General features: G+C 41.1%; 1 protein-coding gene across 1 annotated transcript; it reads right to left on the bottom strand.

Annotated features, from left to right (window-relative positions):
• Positions 1-1,983: 1,983 nt before the first annotated feature.
• EIF1AX (eukaryotic translation initiation factor 1A X-linked) lies at positions 1,984-16,137 on the bottom strand. Its single transcript, XM_081859194.1, has 7 exons — positions 15,859-16,137; positions 13,756-13,839; positions 12,441-12,544; positions 8,963-9,013; positions 7,567-7,648; positions 7,365-7,456; positions 1,984-7,032 (listed from the first exon to the last, which is right to left on the bottom strand). Exons 1-7 carry the CDS (start codon positions 15,872-15,874, stop codon positions 7,027-7,029), a joined length of 435 nt encoding a protein of 144 aa, XP_081715320.1. The 5' UTR covers positions 15,875-16,137; the 3' UTR covers positions 1,984-7,026.
• Between the last annotated feature and the right edge of the window lie 3,928 nt (positions 16,138-20,065).

Below are 20,065 nucleotides of genomic sequence, written 5' to 3'. Positions count from 1 at the left end.
ATAGCTGAGAGAAAACTATCGCTTTCCACCAAGTAGTTAGGATTAATTGAAACATTCCTTGCTAGAATTAAGTACTGTAAGTACTGTAAACCTTTTGCTTGTCTACAAAATGACGCAAAAGTGTGGCAAAAATGGTAGATTTATCTTGCACTCATGCAAGATATAAACAGGAGTGTTTATTGGGAAATGGCAGGAAGTTCATACAGGAAAATATCACCTTCTCCCCATCATTGCAAAAGCATGCTCCTAATTTATAGCGGACCTTTGCAAGCTCAGAAGTATAGACATGATTTTAATTTTTTTATAATGAAAACCCTAAGCCTGAAAAAATATAAGTAACACAGGTCTGTACAAACGCCTAGGCTTAAGAGGTCAGTAACCTAAATTATTAATACCAATATAGATTCACTTCCTACAAAAGAAATTAGACCACTGTGTGTCTTTGCTGGATTAGTTTCATGGTTGTGTTTTCTTGTGAGAAGTTACCAATTTTAACCAAGGAATGTAATCAGTGTTGTACAAGTTTAAGTTTGCTGGCACAATGGAACTTCATAATCCTCTTCTCTATCCTGCAGACTTCCTAGAGCCCCCAAAAATTGTTCTAGAGAGTCCCACAACGTTTTGGAACAGATTTTGAGAGCTCTGAAGTGGGAAGATATGAAGTTCTGTGTGAACAGAAGTGTTCTGCTCATGTACAGACTATGCTGGATACAACCCAAAATGTTTTCACAGTATAGTCCTGCACTTATTGGCAGGAGTTCTACAATCTTGGACAAGTTCTATGCAGCTTCTCCATGCAGTGGTTATAACGTGTACAGCTGTTCAGCATATAGATTACCAGCATTGCATAGCAACTCTCTACAGTATGTCAAGGAGTAACATTGTTGACCCCAAACAAGATTAAGGGCTGTAGTAAAGTCACCACATTAGCACAGAGATTTCTGCCTGTACAAAAAGACTTCCTTCTCCCTCCATGCCCATCCCCAAATCTGTTCTGAGGGCTCCTCCAAACCTCTGGAGCAGAAGATGGGAAGGAAGTTCTGTTGCACAGGTGGAAGCCCTTGAACCAATGAGACAACTGTTGGATACACCCTAAGTGTTTGTTCTTTGATAAATGAACCTACTGCAGAGGAAGGAAGATCAAATTACCTGGGCCGTCCCTTTCTAGCTTTATACTGTACTACAAATTCATAAACTCTCCACAACCATTCCCACCTACATTTGTAGTCATTCTATAAATTTATCTACTATTTCCTAATATTTTCAATTAATAAATACCGGAGTTCATTAATTCAGCCTCCCAATAGAATATATTTATTTGTATCACAATGGACAGAAAGAACCAATTAGAGTAGGTATTATGTAATGGCTACGTGGCAACTGGAAGGTTTCGGTTCAAGTCAGCACCATTCCACATAATTGCGCATATATATATATATATATATATATATATATATATATATATTCATCCTTAATCCACTCTCATTGTGAATGCAGTATGTTTGAAGGGGATCTGAGGGCAGGAAAAGAGAGTAATTGTGATTATTGAGTAGGGGAAACCACCAAAAGGGACAGCTAAACTTCTGCTATACCCAAAAGTTAATAATTCATACTAATACAGTTCTAGGTCTGTTTGGTTTTTTAGAACTATAGACTGAGTAGTTAGACCTGTTAGCAATTTAAGTTAGGTCTGCTTTTTCATTCATAGAAATCATTTTGTACAAGTTCCAGTAATCCTCAAACCTAAGCCGCAGTAACAACTTTTATGATCCATGTATATTTCACAACACTGGAGATTGTAGGAACTATATGTATGAGCTCATATTTTACACTTTAGATTGTTCATGAGAAGACACAACTCACATTTGAAAACCCGTTATAAGAGCTATATGTTGAGAAATAGCATTGCTGTAAGAACTACCCCTGTGTTAGACAATTTGGATGAACTACTAAGTGGTTACTTCATTTCAAACAACACTGCTATTTAACAGGGTTTCATGTCTTTTTAATTAAACCACCATAATGAACTTAGGTACATAGTCTCAACTATACATTACCAGCATACTGGATTATTCCTTGGCATTAGCTTTTTCGTTCTCAACCAGGAAACAGGTTATATTCATGCCCTTAAAAATCAAACTACTATTAGAACTGAATACATGCACAAACTTTACATCTTGTAAAGAGGAGGAAAAGTCAATTTACATCAAACCAACCAACCAAGCTTATGTTGCTGTGATGATCAAATGGGTTAATTCACATACTGCCCTGAATTAAGTTCCTTGAAGGAAAAGTGGGATAAATGAGTCATCAACATCACACAGCTGCCCTGATGCTAGAAATTACTTGCTGGATCATAGCTAGTGATTGGATCATAACCAGAAGTGGGAGTTTAAGTTAGAAGATGTGGTAGAACTCAGTGGCAAATATGTAAAGCAGGAGTGGGAAGCCTGTGGTCTTCCAGTTGTAGTCCAACAACATGTGAGGACCACTGGTTCCCTAATTTTAACATATAAAACCCAAGGTCCAACCCCTGATATCTCCACAGTTTTAAAAAAAGAATTTGAGGCTGTTTTGAGAGTCAGAATTAGGACAGAGAAATACCCGTTATCTAACACCACATTAATTTTTTTTTTTTTTAGGATTTAAATTTTTATTGTTAAGAAAATATTTATTTTTTAAAAAAACCTTATATCTTTCCCTGGGATAAATCTGACAGGAACGGGAGAGCATCTGGTTTAGGATGAAATGAGAATGAGAATGTGTAAATGTCCAAATCAGAACAGAGTAGAAATAGTCAATGGCAGTGCAGTGGGATGATAGCCAGCCAGAAGTCCATAGCCATAAAGGAAAAATCCACATGACACAGACATTTGCAGAGGGACCCTACGTATTGAAAGAATGAGTGGAATAGAGTTCCATCTTTATTTAAATCCAATAGGAAGGGAAAGGTGTTGCTCTGGAATATGGTCAAAAAATTAAAAAGGGGTTACAACTCCCCAGAACCATTGTGTGTGAGTGATAATAGCAAGCCTCCAAAGTTATTTAGTACTGAAAAAGTACTAACATTCCCCTGAGCAAAAGGTCCAGGGTGATCTGGGCCCTAGCTACTTGGTCCTAAAACTGACCAGATGGGAAGTGACACAGAACTTAATCTTAAGTAACACCCAGGACCTGTTGAGAGATGCAAGTGTTAAACCATTTGGAAACGACAGTACTACAGCTCTATCAAATTCATTATATATTGAAATAGACAATTGCCAAGAAAGTCCAACAGAAGCATTATTTGAACACTGTAGAAGTTTGTTGAGGGATTAGTGAAAAAAAAAGTTTGAAAATGATAGTTAAGAGCTGGCTTCCTCAAATTCTGCCATCCAGATTGTTTTTGGTCTACAACTCCCATTAGCTAGCAGAACCAACGGTCAGGGATGATGGGAATTGTAGCCTCAAAACATCTGGAGGGCTGAGTTTGAGGAAGCCTGGTCAAGACTCTCTAAGTGACTTGGGAGCTATTAAAACACAATACACAGAAACTCAGCTAAAATATATACCACAGATCTGCAAAGGTATGACCAAAGCTATGAGGATGCCAAAGGGTTAACAAGCAGAGATGAGAGGCAAAAAGACACTCCAGAAAACAGAAGAGTTGCCTAAATTAGGATAACAAAAAGGAACACAAACTTTGGCAAAACAAATACAAGCAGACAAAAAGGAATTAAAAGGATTATGAGGATTGTATTGCTAGAAATATTAAGACCAACAATAAAACATTTTATAAATACATTAAGAGACATTCTAGGGAGACTGTTGGACCTTCGCACAACAAATGAGTCCAAGGTGTGCTAAAAGAGGAAAAGGAGATTGCAGGGAACCTAAATCAATCCTTTGCATCTGTTTTCACTGCCAGGTTGTAGAGCAGATCCCTGTGTCTCATAATGGAGAAACATAAGTACGGTAGTGGGGATTTCCTGAAGAAATTTGTATTGGGACCTGTGCTTCTTAGCTTGTGCATTACTGATCTAGAGTTAGGGGTGAGCAGCAAGGTAGCCAAATATACTGAGGCACGAAAATATTTAGCGCTGCAAACCATGTCAGATATTGAGACTCCAAAAGAAACTCTTCAGACTGGGGAAATAGGCACTAAAATGGCAAATGTAGTTCAATGAAAAGAATTGTAAGATTATGCATACTATGGCAAATATATGTAAATGTATCTCCTCACTTCACATACATCTGAACTGGCATAGCCTGACCAGGAAAGAAATCTTGCGACATAGTGGATAGTTCAATGAAATGTCAACCCAATGTGAAATAGCTGTGGAAATGGTGAATTCTGTGTTAAGGATCACTAGGAAAGGGATCAAAAATAATGTATTTATACAAATCTATGGTGCAACCACACTTGGAATACTTGCACAGTTCTGGTCAGTGCATCTCAAGAATATTTTACAACTTGATATGGTACAAAAAAGGGGGGCAGCCAAAATCATCCATGGGGATTGATCAACTGCACTATGAAGAAAGATTATACATAGGGGTTTTTTAGTTTGGAAAATGGGCAAGCAGGCAACAAACGCACAACAGAGGTGTATAACATTATGCATTGTGTGGAGAAAGTAGATGTAGAGAAGCAACAGCAGGGAGATGGTTGCTTTTCTTACATCCTGCTTGTAGGCTTCCTATAGGCATCTGATTGGTTGCTGTGGGAAGCAGGATGTTGCAGGAGACAAGTCCTGATCTAGCATATATTCTTATTCTAGCATTATCAGAAACATTGTCAGTGGCAAGACTTCCACGATCTCATGTCCATTAAATGCTTCTAACCAAGCATGCACATTGTAATGTTAAAAAGTATGCTTAAACTGTTGTCTTAAATCAAAGACCAAGAAGCCAATCTATCCCACACATAAAATATACAATGTGTGCAACACACTGTACACACAGGTATATAGGTTTTGTGAATTTTAACCCCCCCGCCTATTTCCTCCCTCGTTTACAAAGGATAAAATACACACTAACACCAAAACGTTTACTTCATCAGATATCAAATACTCACAAGGCAAGCAATATACGAACTTCAGTAACTTTGAGCAGAACCTCCACCCCACCAGCTTCAAAACTCAATGAGCAGAGGCCAGTTCAACAGTATTGTATATGTGTGGTTAGACACAAGTGTGGCTGAATGCAGTTCCACTTCTGAAATTCTTGTTTTTTCAGTTAATAAACTTTAGCTGCATAACAAAATTTAAGAACTTGAGTGTTCTATGAAAACTGTTGCAGACAAATCAGTTAGTTAACAGGAATTAATTATCCTTGGTTAAAATAGAGATACGGCACTAAGGAAACACAAACCAATCTAGCACTTTTAAATATTATTAGGACTATGTTAGTCTTTATTGAACTTTTTAGGTGTGCTACTCCCACTCAAACTGAAAATGCTCGTTCAATTTGTTTCTCAACTGGTTAATTTCAGATAGAAATTTTCAGAACTTAACATTCATCTCATTTATAATCTCAAACTCAAAAACCTTTATTCAGTTGTACCTCATAATTGATGGAATTGAAAGTGAAAACCTTCTTTAAACATAATGGGTTTGATCAAACACTGCAGTTCCATTCACACAACAGACTTCAGCATGAACAATGGAACTTTCTTCCCAGTTGCCTACCCCCCCCTCCAGTGCACTATCAAAATCTGCTCCAAATAGGCAGACTCTCCAGAGCAGTTGCAAGCGGAGGTGCAAAAGGGGGGGGGGGAGGGAGTTCTGCTTCACACAAAGAAATCCGCTTGTGCAGTGTTGGATACAACTGAGCATTTTTCCTCTTTATTATTGAAGTGTAAGAATGTTCTAAATCAATAGTTCCCAATTAGCTAAGTACCGCAGACCTCATTTTTCAAAAGCCAAACCGTGGACCCCGTACTTTTGAAAATACTGATATCTCTATGGTAGTTTTTGTTATGTGAATGGTGCCAGAGATCTCCTGGGTGGATTACGCAGACCCCCAGGGTCCATGGACCATTCTTGGGAACAAATGTTCTAAATGAATTGAAATCCATTCTCCAAAGGGACTGGACTCCAGAGGGAATACCTCCCCAATAGACCTCAGCACCACCTCATATGCTATTTCAAAAGTTTCTCCAACTCTCCAGAACACCTTTTCAGGAGGCACCAGGAGTCAAAGATGGAGGAATCAGCATAAGCCATACTGTGACTAGAGTTCTGCTCTTGGGAACTCAGGATCTAACCTAAATATGTATAATATAATAAATGTTGAACTTTTAAGGTAAGGGCAAAAGCACCTGTTAAAATGTTAAGTTACAATATAACATTGCAAGCCATTCAGTTTAATTAACAACTTAAATTTGGTGTGGCTACTATTTTAACTTCTGCATTACTACTTCCACATAGGGAACAGCTATTCAAACATACATAATTTTCAAAATAAAGAATTCTCTCCCCTCACTATGGCAAATTTATCTGTGAAAGAGGAAATTCAATATCAAAACCAGTATAAAAATAACATGCAGCTAAAACTTAAAAAGCAGATTTAGGCATTATGAATTTTATAGACAATCTCTGCCTTTTCTATTTTCAAAATGTTACAATTTGACTTCAAGGGGTATTAGGAAAAAACACTGCACTGGCAGACTGGGCACTAGCCTGCACATTCAATCAAAATTCCATGATAATTATAGGGCAATATTTTTTATTATTATTTCAAAACAGATTGAGTGAAGTTTAGTGGTGAAAAAAGATGAAGCAAATGAGGGAGTTTAAGGAAGTGTATTTACACACAGATGTAAAGGTCTAATTGGTAAAGAGGCAAAAATAGTTGTAATATTTCATTTAACTTTTCAGAGTCCAACATCATCTGTTTTTAAAAGAAATATAAATACTTCAACATTGGGCAATATATTGGTTTGGTGTAACTACAAATGTTATGCAGTTTCAGTCTTCTTTAAGATATGGACTTGAAAGCAAAATAATTATTGAGGTGGAGTTGGAATGTATTCCTCAGTTCCATTTAGATCTGCAAGTGAAAGAAAAGTATGAAAAGTCACAAATTACAATTTCACTATAGCATGTAAAATATAATCTATGATAAGCTTAACATCTTGTGTCGCTTGAGTTGCTGTCATGACTATGCATGATGGGCATAATTTTATTTCACTGACATTCTTGCTCAGTGGAAAAGGAAAGGCTCTCTACATTCACTCCAAACCATTATTCTACATTTCTGCTTACCAGGCTCAGTTACAATTTGCAGACCCCTGGCCAAGCAATATAACTTGAGTTGAATGATACAAAGTGTTAGCATACTCTACCCTTGAACAACCATCTTAATACTTTCCATGTACTTACATCATCAATATCTTCATCATCATCTCCAATATCATCAAATTGGATTTCATCATCATCACCAGGCCCAAAGGTATCAGTTTCATTAATTTTGGCTAGTAGAAATTAAAACAAAATAGAAACACATTTTAGCAGCTGTTTTACTGTGAGTCCACCCACCCCCGTTATTCGTAACAGCTTCTGAAATGACCAAGGAAATTCTTACCATGCTCTGGAAGTTCTCCATATGCCTTCAGACTTCTGGCTTCATCTGCATTGTACTTTAGAATGACGTCAGCCTTGTTATCCTAAATAATATTAAGTTACTAGTAAGTAGTATTTTGGGGCGGGGGGATAATCTAGCTCAAAACTTACTTTAACTGGACATTTAAGTTGTTATTTCTTATCAAGCCCTATATATTGAAGAAGACAACATCCTAGCCCCGTTATAGACCAATTTTTGCCGACAAAGCTTATTTCAGCAGAGGCATGTACTTTTCAAGTTTATATACTAAAAACAGTTTCAGTACTAAAAATTATTATTAGAAAATCTGGAAGTGAGAGGGGAGGAGAATGAGCTATGTACTATAAAGCTCAACTTGTAGATGCTACAAGTCAAGCTACACTTTTTTAGCCGCATCATCTCTGCTACTTTTGACTCTTAAGAAGCTCCAAATTAATTATATTTATGAACCAAAGCGTGTCTAAAATTGGTAATTTACTAACTTTGCTATTGCTTGATTCTACCCCACTTCCTTTCTCATTTATGTTGAGCCTACTATAGGAACTGGATAGATTGATGGTCTGTGGTAGTGCTTCTGCCTTCCTAGTTGTGCTAGAAATCTCTCCTTCTCACCCCATCCTCTGCAGAGAAAGGTAGGTATATGACACAGCTAGGCCATACTACACTACACATTAGTCTTACTGAAACTACAGGCGCAACTCAAAATACACACACAGACCAGTGCATGACTTGAAGCTTTACCAATGAACAGAGGACAGGAACGATGAATGAAGGGACAGATGGTTCACTACTGCATAAGCAGTGCTGCAATGTGGGGTTCTCCCCACACCTTTACTGAAGTCACTTTTTCTATTATGTGGGCAGTGGGGCTATAACCTATTGAGACGATCCTTGCCCAAAACACTTAGCCAAGACAGAAGCTGAATGGATTAATTCCATAGAAATGAGAGAAGATAAGTCTTCTCTTACCAGCTATGTTCGAGATTCAGCATTTATTAGTTTTTTTGAAATACGAAGTTATCAAAGCTGAGGAACTTGGGCTTTGTACAAAGCAAGCTTTAGCACATATTCCATACATTTTAATTATCCCTTTCCCTTCTTCCCAAGGGGAAGTTATTGGTTTGTTTTTGTTTTTATTATGTATTTTGTGTTTTTACCTTGTGAACCGCCCTGAGATCTACAGATGAAAGGCAGTATACAAATTTAATAAATAATAAGAATAAAGTGCCAGCAGGTGTGGGTAGGTTTATAAAATATGGCCCATACAGGGGATCAAGGTGTTTGGGCTTTTAATGTTTACACCAGCAACTCAGGTTTTTGGGACTCCTCATTTACAGTTACAAAAACCAAGAAAAGAAAGAAAAACAACAATATTTACCTGGTAATCTCTTAAACCCACCAGTATGATATCTGATGTATTTATCCAAACCTAAAATTCAAACAAATAATTAAGGAAAACCTACAAACCCAAGACTATTCCTCATTAACAATCTAACAACAATATCATCATTGGATTTTTTGAAATTCAAAATAATAAAAAAAGTCGCTCACAATGTAGAGAAGAGCAGAACCAAGAAAGAGCTTGAGGGAAGTTGGAAGAAATATAATCAAAGGTGGTAGAAATGTAGATATGGTAGCCACAAAGTCATAATAAGTGTGATCACCAAGGAAAGTGGAGAATAAAAAGCAGCAATCAAGGAATGCAAGACCCTTTACGGACATAAATGTCAAAGAGGACAGGGAAATACCATATTGGCCCGAAAGCGCAGCTTATATTTGTGACCAAGTGCTGTTTCAAGAATGGCTTTCTTCACTTTTCTTTTTTCTCTGGATCAAACTGGGTGCTTTCATACAAAATTTTCTTTCTCATCCCTTCTTGAACCATTTGTTGCTGAATCCTTAGTTTTGCATTATTGTATCAACATCCTAATGTTGTCAGGATAAAACCTCCCACTCCAAAGTCACAGGATCGTCTCACTCTGCTAGTTGCCAAAAAGTGTCCAAGACCCAAAGTTAGACCACCCAATGAGCCATAGAGCACTGATTCTCGAGCACAAGGGACATTTCTGACATCAAGTATTCCCAGTAGCTTAAAAGACTTTTCCGTGTCCCCGACCTCTTCCTCGCCCGCCATAACAACCCTGCTTGCTAGGCTTCTCCCAGCCGACCAACCGCCTCAGCTAAACCACAGAGCCCTCGAAAGGGGGAAAAATTGAAGAGCAACAAGACATTCTGAGTGATAGTCAAATGGAGGAAGCTGCAGTGCAATTGTTTAGTAATAATAATAATAATAATAATAATAATTTATTATTTGTACCCCGCCCATCTGGCTGGGTTTCCCCAGCCACTCTGGGCGGCTTCCAACAGAGATAAAAAATACACTAAAATGTCACATATTAAAAACTTCCCTGAACAGGGCTGCCTTCAGATGTCTTCTGAATGTCAGGTAGTTGTCCATCGCCTTGACATCCAATGGGAGGGCATTCCACAGGGCAGGCGCCACCACGGAGAAGGCCCTCTGCCTGGTTCCCTGCAACTTGGCCTCTCGCAGTGAGGGAACCGCCAGAAGGCCCTCGGAGCTGGACCTCAGTGTCCGGGCAGAACGATGGGGGAGGAGACGCTCCTTCAGATATACTGGACCGAGGCCATTTAGGGCTTTAAAGGTCAGCACCAACACTTTGAATTGTGCTCGGAAACGTACTGGGAGCCAATGTAGGTCTTTCAAGACCGGTGTTATATGGTCTCGGCGGCCGCTCCCAGTCACCAGTCTAGCTGCCGCATTCTGTATTAGTTGTAGTTTCCGGGTCACCCTCAAAGGTAGCCCCACGTAGAGCGCATTGCAGTAGTCCAAGCGGGAGATAACCAGAGCATGTACCACTCTGGCGAGACAGTCCGCAGGCAGATAGGGTCTCAGCCTACGTACCAGATGGAGCTGGTAAACAGCTGCCCTGGATACAGATTTGACCTGTGCCTCCATGGACAGCTGTGAGTCCAAAATGACTCCCAGGCTGCGCACCTGGTCCTTCAGGGGCACAGTTACCGCATTCAGGACCAGGGAATCCTCCACACCTGCCCGCCTCCTGTCCCCCAAAAACAGTACTTCTGTCTTGTCAGGATTCAACCTCAATCTGTTAGCCGCCATCCATCCTCCAACCGCCTCCAGACACTCACACAGGACCTTTACCGCCTTCACTGGTTCTGATTTAAAAGAGAGGTAGAGCTGGGTATCATCTGCATACTGATGAACACCCAGCCCAAACCTCCTGATGATCGCTCCCAGCGGCTGCATGTAGATGTTGAAAAGCATGGGGGAGAGGACAGAACCCTGAGGCACCCCACAAGTGAGCGGCCAGGGGTCTGAACACTCATCCCCCACCACCACTTTCTGAACACGGCCCAGGAGGAAGGAGCGGAACCACTGTATGACAGTGCCCCCAGCTCCCAGCCCCTCAAGACGGTCCAGAAGGATGTCATGGTCGATGGTATCAAACGCCGCTGAGAGATCCAGCAGAACTAGGAAACAGCTCTCACCTTTGTCCCTAGCCCGCCGGAGATCATCAACCAGTGCGACCAAGGCAGTTTCAGTCCCATGATGAGGCCTGAATCCCGACTGGAAGGGATCCAAATGGTCCGCTTCTTCCAGGCGTGCCTGGAGTTGTTCAGCAACCACTCGCTCAATCACCTTGCCCAAGAATGGGAGGTTTGAGACTGGGCGATAATTGGCCATCGTGGCCGCATCTAAAGATGGTTTTTTAAGAAGCGGTTTAATAACCGCCTCTTTCAGCGGGTCTGGGAAGGCTCCCTCACGGAGGGAAGCATTCACCACCCCACGAAGCCCATCGCCCAGTCCTTCCTGGCTAGCTTTTATAAGCCAGGATGGGCAAGGATCCAGGAGACAGGTGGTTGGCTTCACTCGTCCAAGCAGCCTGTCCACATCCTCGGAGGTAACAGATTGAAATTGATCCCACACAACTTGACCAGACAGGACTCTAGCACTCTCCCGCCCCGGCCCTGCTCCCACGGTGGAGTCTACTTCTTCCCGAATCTGAGCGATTTTATCTGCAAAAAAATTTGCAAAATCATTGCAGGAGAACATGTGGCCCGTACTGGGCCCCGATGTTACAGGTGGTTCCGCTAAATTGCGAACCACCTGAAAGAGTCTCCTGCTGCTGTTTTCTGCAGATGCAATAGAGGCGGTGAAGAAAGTCTTCTTCGCCGTCGCTATCGCCACTTGGTAGGCTCGACGTTAAGCTCTAACCCGTGTCCGGTCAGATTCAGAATGAGTTATCCGCCACCGGCGCTCTAGCCGTCTCAACGATTGTTTCATTGCCCTCAGATCCGTGGAAAACCACGGGGCTCTCCGGGCTTCATGCAATCGGAGAGGGCGCTTCGGAGCCAAACAGTCAATAGCCCTGGTTAACTCCACATTCCAGCGGGCCACCAGGGAATCGGCTGAAAGGCCATCAACATGGGATAAAGCATCCCCAACCACTCTCTGGAAACCATTTGGATCCATTAAGTGGCGGGGGCAGAAAAAGTAGGGCAGAAGCAGATCTGTTAAAAGTAAGTGTGGCTTTAATATTTTTTTGTACACACTCAGCAGACTAGGATTGAGAGGGCAAATAGTGGTGGTATCAATCATGTTCTGACAGACCTGACAGAAGGCAAGGAGAGTAGAGCAATAGTATCCAAAATACTGATGTCAAGAACCATACTTGTCAGCAAACTAGTGTAACATGCATCATGCTATAGAGGAATCACTACAAATATTTGTTGTTTACTCTGAAATTCATTAGTTAACTTCAATCAGAGTCCATTCTAGCAAGTCATTGGAAACATTGGTTGAAAATACGTACCTTTTTTCTTAACTTTCCTCTGATGTGACATAACCTCTTTACACCATCAAAACATAATGCCTCCAGTCTGCCATTTCCCAACATTTTGATAACCTGGGCATACTCTGAAAGACATGAAACAGCAGCTAAACCTTGACAGTTGTATGCATAACCAAAAAGAGGGAGCAAGCTTGTTTTCGCCTGCTCTGGAGGGTAGGACTCGAACCAATGGCTTCAAGTTACAGGAAAGGAGATTCTGACTAAACATTCGAAAAAACTTTCTGACAGAGCTGTTCAGCAGTGGAACAGACTCCCATGAGAGGTGGTGCACCCTTGGAGGTTTTTAAGCAGAAGTCATCTGTCATGGAAGCTTTAGCTGAGATTCCTGCATTGCAGGGCTTCGGACTAGATGACCCTTGGGTCCCTTCCAACTCTAAGAGTCTATGACTCTATGAAAACTTATATGCTATTTAATAAACAGAAGCAAAATGTCAGATTTTTCACAGCTGCTTGAGTTTAAAATGTCTCAACACAAAAAATTGATCCAGCCACCAAAAATATATGACTACATTCAGTACTACCAGATTACTAAATCCACAAGCTGACCCTTGTATCATAAAACTCCTAAGTGGTCAACATAAAATAAAATATACATTAAAATTATTGATCAATCAGTTAAAAAAATAAATGTGTTTTTCAAAAAGAAAATATGGCTAATGGAACTAGAAATCCTTTCCACAAACTACTGTATTCCCCTAGTTCACCATGCTTGTGTGCTGATTATTTGGTTATGTTTCCTGAATTCTTTATCTCTCTCTCTCTCTCTCTCTCTCTCTCTCTCCCCCTCCCCCCCCAACAATGTTAAAAAAGAAATCTTGTTTATCAGATTTTCACTCATTTCAATCTTCTTAAATTTTTCACAAGGCTAATTTAAGCACCATCTGGCATTTAAAGCTAAAGCAAATATCTCTGGAGACGCCCAGATTTGTACCAAAATATTATATTTTTCTAAACCCTTCTCCAACCCCTTCTACCTCTCCTTATATCCTGTATCACATGTTTCAATCTGTTCTTTCAGCTTTGCTCATTGTTTCTTTTAATTTTGCATAGAAGCTGTTTTCTTTTGGGGAGGAGAAAGGTGGTAGAGAACACGTATCTTTGTACTTCTCGTTTGAATTAAACATGCAAGTTCTGTGTTTTCTCCCTTTCCCAATTAAAAAGAGCTACAAATATGTCTCCTCCAAAAGTTTCATGTCCAGAAAACCACGGCAATCCAATGACATTAACCATAAAATGTTACTGCATTCATAGGGGATAACAAAACTGTGTGTCTCACCTTGTCCATCTTCTTTGAACACCAGTTCTCTTTTTTCTGATTCATTCTCATTCTTACCTCGTCTTCTGTTTTTACCTCCCTTACCTAAATTGCAAGAAAAAATGGAGAACCACAATTTGAAATCCTGCATGAAAAATTGTGTTGAATAAATTAATGGCATATCAGGCCTCCCAAAAGCTTTTTTTTTTTTTAATAAGAGAATTTGATTTTTTTCTGAAATAGCAGGTTTTCATCTAACCCACTCCACTCTATGTTCCTTGCTCTAAGGCAGTTAATTTTTATTTAAGACTCGGAAGGCGCTCTCAGTGCTACAACTAATAGTAACAGCTCCTATGAGCTAATTCAGTAAATTCAGATACAAAGTATACAAATTCCCCAATAAAGGTACAAAATATAGACTATCCCCAATAAAAGGTAACACAACTACTTGTGTTTTGTTTCCAATAAACATCTATAGTTCTGCTAAGGTTTGCAGACATTTTCCCTTCCTCAAATGCATATATTGTAGTTAGCTAACAGAATTAGCTATACTAATACAATTTTTCTAGTTTAGTAAGTTGTAAGAGGAAAAGTAGTACGTTATTCATCCAAATCTAGTGCATATTCAAGTATATTACACCAGAAACTTAAATAACCGTGGAAACCAAAGGCAGGTTTATACCAGACAGAATATAGCTTACGTATCGTATCCACACTAACACCATGTAGAAAATATGGATTAACACCTAATTATAAAGCCATTAACAATAAATCACAGAACAATCTCCCCCCATTTTCAGTGTGTGTAGTAGCTACTAATGAATATCAAATTAGTAATTTAATGGAATTTATAGTGTAAAAATAATTCTTCTGCCAAAGGCAATGGATGTAACTATTTTGCACATATATCTATGTGTATGTAAGTAAACAGTGATGTAGAACAGGCATAGGCAATCTCCGGCCCTCCTGATGTTTGGGACTACAATTCCCATCATCCCTAGCTAACAGGACCAGTGGTCAGGGATGATGGGAACTGTAGTCCAAAACATCTGGAGGGCCAGAGTTTGCCTATGCCTGACGTAGAACTTCTTGCACTGAAAAGATTTGTATAACACTTTGGAAAACATTCATGCTAACAGTTTATCCTGAATTGCAGGAGAATGTATACTTTGAATTTCAAGATCAAAACTCAAATTCATCAGCTGTTTAGACTGCAAATCTGAAGGCAGGTGCTACCTTGATCTCTGTTAATGATTCTGGGAATCATATTTAATTGGAAATTGGGGTAAAAATACTTTTAACTGGATATGTATAGTTAGCTATTTAACAATTTCCATCCTGAAGGCTTGACCAGGCAACAACCAAACAGGATATGACAGCCACTAAACACTTAACCATTTCAAATAAGCAGTTATTCAGCAAGGAAGCTGGGTCTAAGAGAAACACCAAGCACACTTTATTTTCCATTCTGTCTTTTCGAAGAGTATATATGTGTTCATCTGAGTACAGAAAAACAAACAAAAAAGGCCAACAGGACCTAAAAAGAATCAAGTGACCAATGTCTTTCAGGGGCTCTGATGCCCCAGGAAAACAAACATAAACCAAATAATCAAAACCAACCCAATAATCATAAGACACAGCAAATGAAAGGGAAGCAAAGGTGAGGAAACAGGCCTAAAGTGTGTGTGTGTGAGGTGTCACAGTCTTAAATCACCAATTCCCACCCACCCAGACGGCCTAAAAAGGCTGTGTGATCCTACACACACGTGTAGTATTGAATATATGCAATAAATACAGGACGATTCTCTTCCAAGACATACACTTGGGAGTGAGCCCACTGAACTAGGCGGGCCTTAAATCCGAATTTTAAGTACTCTGGTGGGGGAGACTGCAAGGTTGCGAGGGGAGAAAGAAGAGAAGAGGAAAAAAGACGCGAGAAGGAAGGGCGGCCACAAGACCCTCGCCTCTCTTCCGAAAGAGGAAGGCGACGCACTTTAGCCCCAGCGGAGGGCCAGGCCCAGGGGCGCCGAAGGCAGCGCAGTATCCCGGGGCGGGACTGAGCCTCGAAGGGGAGAGGGGCGGCCAGAGGCGCCGCGTGGAGGCGGAGGTCTGACCAGGCCTCACCTTTATTCTTCGGCATGGCGGCGGCGGCGGCGGTGTCAGGTGCTGCTTAGCGGGCGCAGCGTCGGCAGAGGCGGGAAGGAAGGACGCGCGAGCGGGGTCGCCCTCCGCCTTCTTTGAGCTCCTGGCTGAGGGAAGCAGAAGACCGTGCGAGGCGGTGACGCGCGTCTCGCGACAGCGGGAGAAAGGAGGCGAGAGTGCCGCGCGGGCTCCGCCGAATCCCAGCGAGAGAAGGAAGACGAGGGAGAAGCAAGCGTCGTCTCTTCTTCGTCGGCCCCCCAGAATGCACTTCGCTCGCGCAAGTTCCGCCAACCGCTTGCGGCCGTCTCTCTAGCGTCCCCTTGTGGTGGGAGGAACAAGCTGACGGACTAATGTTGTTTTGCTGCACGGCGGGGGCGGTTCATTCTCTCCCTGCGTGATTACGGGCAGGGAAGTCCCGTGCGTCATTGGCGCGTAAGGAACGGTGCCTGCTCATTGGCCAAAGGCCACCCAGGCCGCCAACGCTGCCCTGTCTTTCCGCAGCAGCTGGCAAACATTCAGAGGCAGCCTCTGCCTCCGCAGGGGAGGGCGACCCGGACTAGTCGCTTAAGGAACATCTTTCTCTCTTTAATTAATGGCTGTACTTTTCAGTTTTTCTGAGGTTCCTGTGCTATATTGATCCAGCCCCGCGTCACTCACCAGCCATGACTTTAAAGAGAAATGTAGTGGGGCTTAAATCAGTGAAGAAGAGGTTTAATTTTAAGTGATGTACAATTCTATGATTCTGTTATGATTTATTTGAGATTCTTGCATGGCAGGGGGTTGGACTAGATGATCCTCAGGGTCCCTTCCAACTCTACAGTTCTAGGATTCTATGAAACAATAGGATGACAGAAGAAACCAAAAAGCCAAATACATAATGGCTGGAAAGAACTTGTTAAGTCCTATATTCAGATGGTAAATCATTTTTTACCATCTGAATACAGTATAGGGCTTTACTGCCTTGAGTTAAAGGTAATGCAGTTAAGGACCAAACTAGGTTTGTTAGCTCCACATCTGTGGCCATAGGTGTTTCTAAGATCAATTTGCCAAAGGGAGTTAATCTTAATTAATCTAGCATACAGAGTAGGGGTACTTTAATCTTTTGTCTTCCACTATGCTCCCAATAAGGATCAGGGCTCCATGCTAGAAATTAGTAAAAAAAGGTAAAGGACCCCTGACAGTTAAGTCGAGCTGCAGATGACTCTGGGGTTGCGGTGCTCATCTTGCTTTACAGGCCGAGGGAGCCGGCATTTGTCCGCAGTTTTTCTGGGTTATGTGGCCAGCATGACTAAGCCGCTTCTGGTGCAACGGAACACCGAAACCAGAGCAGCACACGGGAACACCGTTTACATTCTCACCTATTTATCTACTTGCACTTTTCACCGTGCTTTCAAACTGCTAGGTTGGCAGGAGCTGGGACCGAGCAACGGGAGCTCACCCCATCATGGGGATTCGAACCTCCGACCTGATTGGCAAGCCCAAGTGGCTCAGTGTTTTAGACCACAGCACCTACGAGAAATTAGTATAAAGGGGGAAATATCCCATTCACTTCAATGAGAGCTTCCATCTGCCTGCTAGTGTGCCATTGCAGATAGGGATCCAGCAATGGCAAATGATATTCCACTGTGCACTGAAGGACACAGATACAGAGCAAATATACCGTATTCACTCAAGTCTAATGCACCATCAAATCTAATGCGCACCTCAATTTTCAGAACCTTGAAATCAAAAAAAGGATTTGCTGGTGAATGTAAATGTGCCATCAAATCTAATGTGTACCTTAATTTTTGCAATGTAATTTTGCCAAAAAAGGTGAACATTAAATACAAATAAATACAGTAAAATCTGGCCCTAACTCTATCTTCTGTGCTCTATTAAATGCAGATTATATTTCTTCAACCTCAGGGCAGCTTTCCTCCCCCCGCCCCACTTTGCCAGACAATTGGAGTATTCTGAAGAAAGCTTGCTCTCTTATTTTTTAACTTGATTGATCCTAATAAATGTGTTGTCCCAACTCTGGATTTTGTCTTTTCTTTTAGATATAATGCTAACTTGTGGACAGTGAGAAAAATAAACGTAGCTCTGACAGCCTAGATCAGTCATTTTCAAATTCAATTACTCTTGTCCAGCTGATTTGTTGGACAAATGTTTATAGCCCGGGGGGTTTCTCATCAGACCTTGAAAAAGAGAAGTTACGGTATATTTTAGAGAACTTTTATCTTGTCCAATGAATCTTGTGTATAAGAAAAGATTTAGGGACCTTTTCTAAAGCCATTCTGTACACAGTACTAGGTCTATAGGGCAATGATTAGGTCCAATATACAACCGAGAGCATAGTCTACATTAGAGGTGAGATCCCTGTGACCTTTCACATATCGTTGGGCTCCAGTTCCCATCATCCCCAGCCAACATGGCAAAATGTCAAGAAAGATGAGAATCCTGGTTGGCATCCTGGAGACAACTGAACTGTGCGCCTTTGGGGATCAAGTCAAACCATTGCGAGAGTTGCAGCACCTACTGTGGCTGTAGAGACCAATACGGAGAAGACATGTTTTTGTTGCAGATGGGGCAAATGAAGGAGTCCAGTTGTGCTGATGCAGGTGTACTATGGTGTATCTTCTACTCCAGCAACATCTGGAGGCACCACATTAACTTCCCCTGCTCTAAATAGAATATACTGAACTCTTACCCTGTAGTTGCAGATCACAGAGGCAGATTGCTATGGACTGGCAAACTGCCTTTCAGGGAAGCTTATCTACTATTATCTTATTGAAGATCTGATAAGTTCAAAGAACTCCTGTTCTCTAGCTCAGAATTTGAAAGCCACAGTCCTAAATTATAGCTTGATCAGTTTGCAGCAGCAAAGAGAGATCAGCAGTCAAATGGTTTGTCAAGGCAAGGGCATCAGAAATCCAGTGTCGCTGTAGAGGCCTAATTTAGCACACCAGTGTTAACAGCATGCCACCCCACACCCCAGTTTCCCTGTGGATGGGACTCCACGCAGCTATGAATACACTTATCAACAATTGAATTGTGTGGTATTTGTTTTTTCTTGGTATATTCCATGCCAGAATATGCAGCACAGGGAGAGAGGTTGGATGGGAGATTTCATACCAATGAAGTTAAACATTTGACTTCTTAAAAAACTGGCATTTTGGAAGACAAAGGTTATTTAAACATGTATATAAAGCTTACCAGCAAATGAAAACCCTGTGAATCTTTAGGTGGGTCAGGATCATTTATACCTGCTGATCAGATGAATGGATCTCCCATTTGCTCATGGAATTTTATTCTCCCTCCAGGTTTTCATTTGGCAGTAGGGCCCATGAGCTGGAGCTTCCCTAAATCTTCTAATTGCTCCTTTGCAAGTGGGTCTCCCTGACAGTCCAACCAAGTTCCACTGGGATTAGCTGCAGTAGGAAGTTTCTCGTTGTTACGCAAACCTTTGGTGCAAGAAGAAACCTGCTCCAGAGGCCAGCATAATCATATGCAGTTTCTGAAGAGGGGTAGGAGAAACTAGGTTATGCTGGACTTTGGACGTGAAGGCCATGAAAGTCTGTAACACAACTTCTGCCTGCTCTAGAAATTCTTCATTTACTACAGGAGTCTAAAAACGTTAGTTTGGCATGTTTGCCAACTATTATTTGTGGGCACCTCTGCTACTTATTCAGGCATGCACAGTAGGCTTCAGAGCACGGAGGAGACTATTCCATACAACATAATGTGAACAAGCTAAGAATCACACAACTAATGAATAATACTTGTTTTGTAATGAGAGAAGTAGTAAATTACTTGAAACGCACACATTAATATATCTTTGAAAGTTTATTTGCTGTATAAATTCAGTTTCTTTTGAAGACTACAAAACCTGCCCTTTGACAAGGATACAAGCAATTGTATCTTTCAAGGCTCATCTGTGGTTATATCTGGAACATTTCTGATTACACATATACAGTATTTTTTGAAAACATACATAGCTCTCAATAAAACCATCAGAAGTTATCAGTCCTTTAGTCTCCTTATCAGCACTTCAGTTCTATGATGCTAACAAAAGCATCCAACAGATGCTATTTTAATTTTCTACTCTAAAGGTACAATACAGCCAGGTCCTTTTGTTGTACCTTAGACTTGCATGCCATGCTGAAGAAGTCAATATAAAGAATGATTGTACATAACTGTAGAAAAATAT

This window comes from Podarcis erhardii, assembly GCF_964252035.2.
Source record: "Podarcis erhardii genome assembly, chromosome: 4".
Taxonomy (NCBI): domain Eukaryota; kingdom Metazoa; phylum Chordata; class Lepidosauria; order Squamata; family Lacertidae; genus Podarcis; species Podarcis erhardii.
Note: the sequence above shows the minus strand (reverse complement) of the source record. Positions and strands in the feature narration are given on the sequence as shown.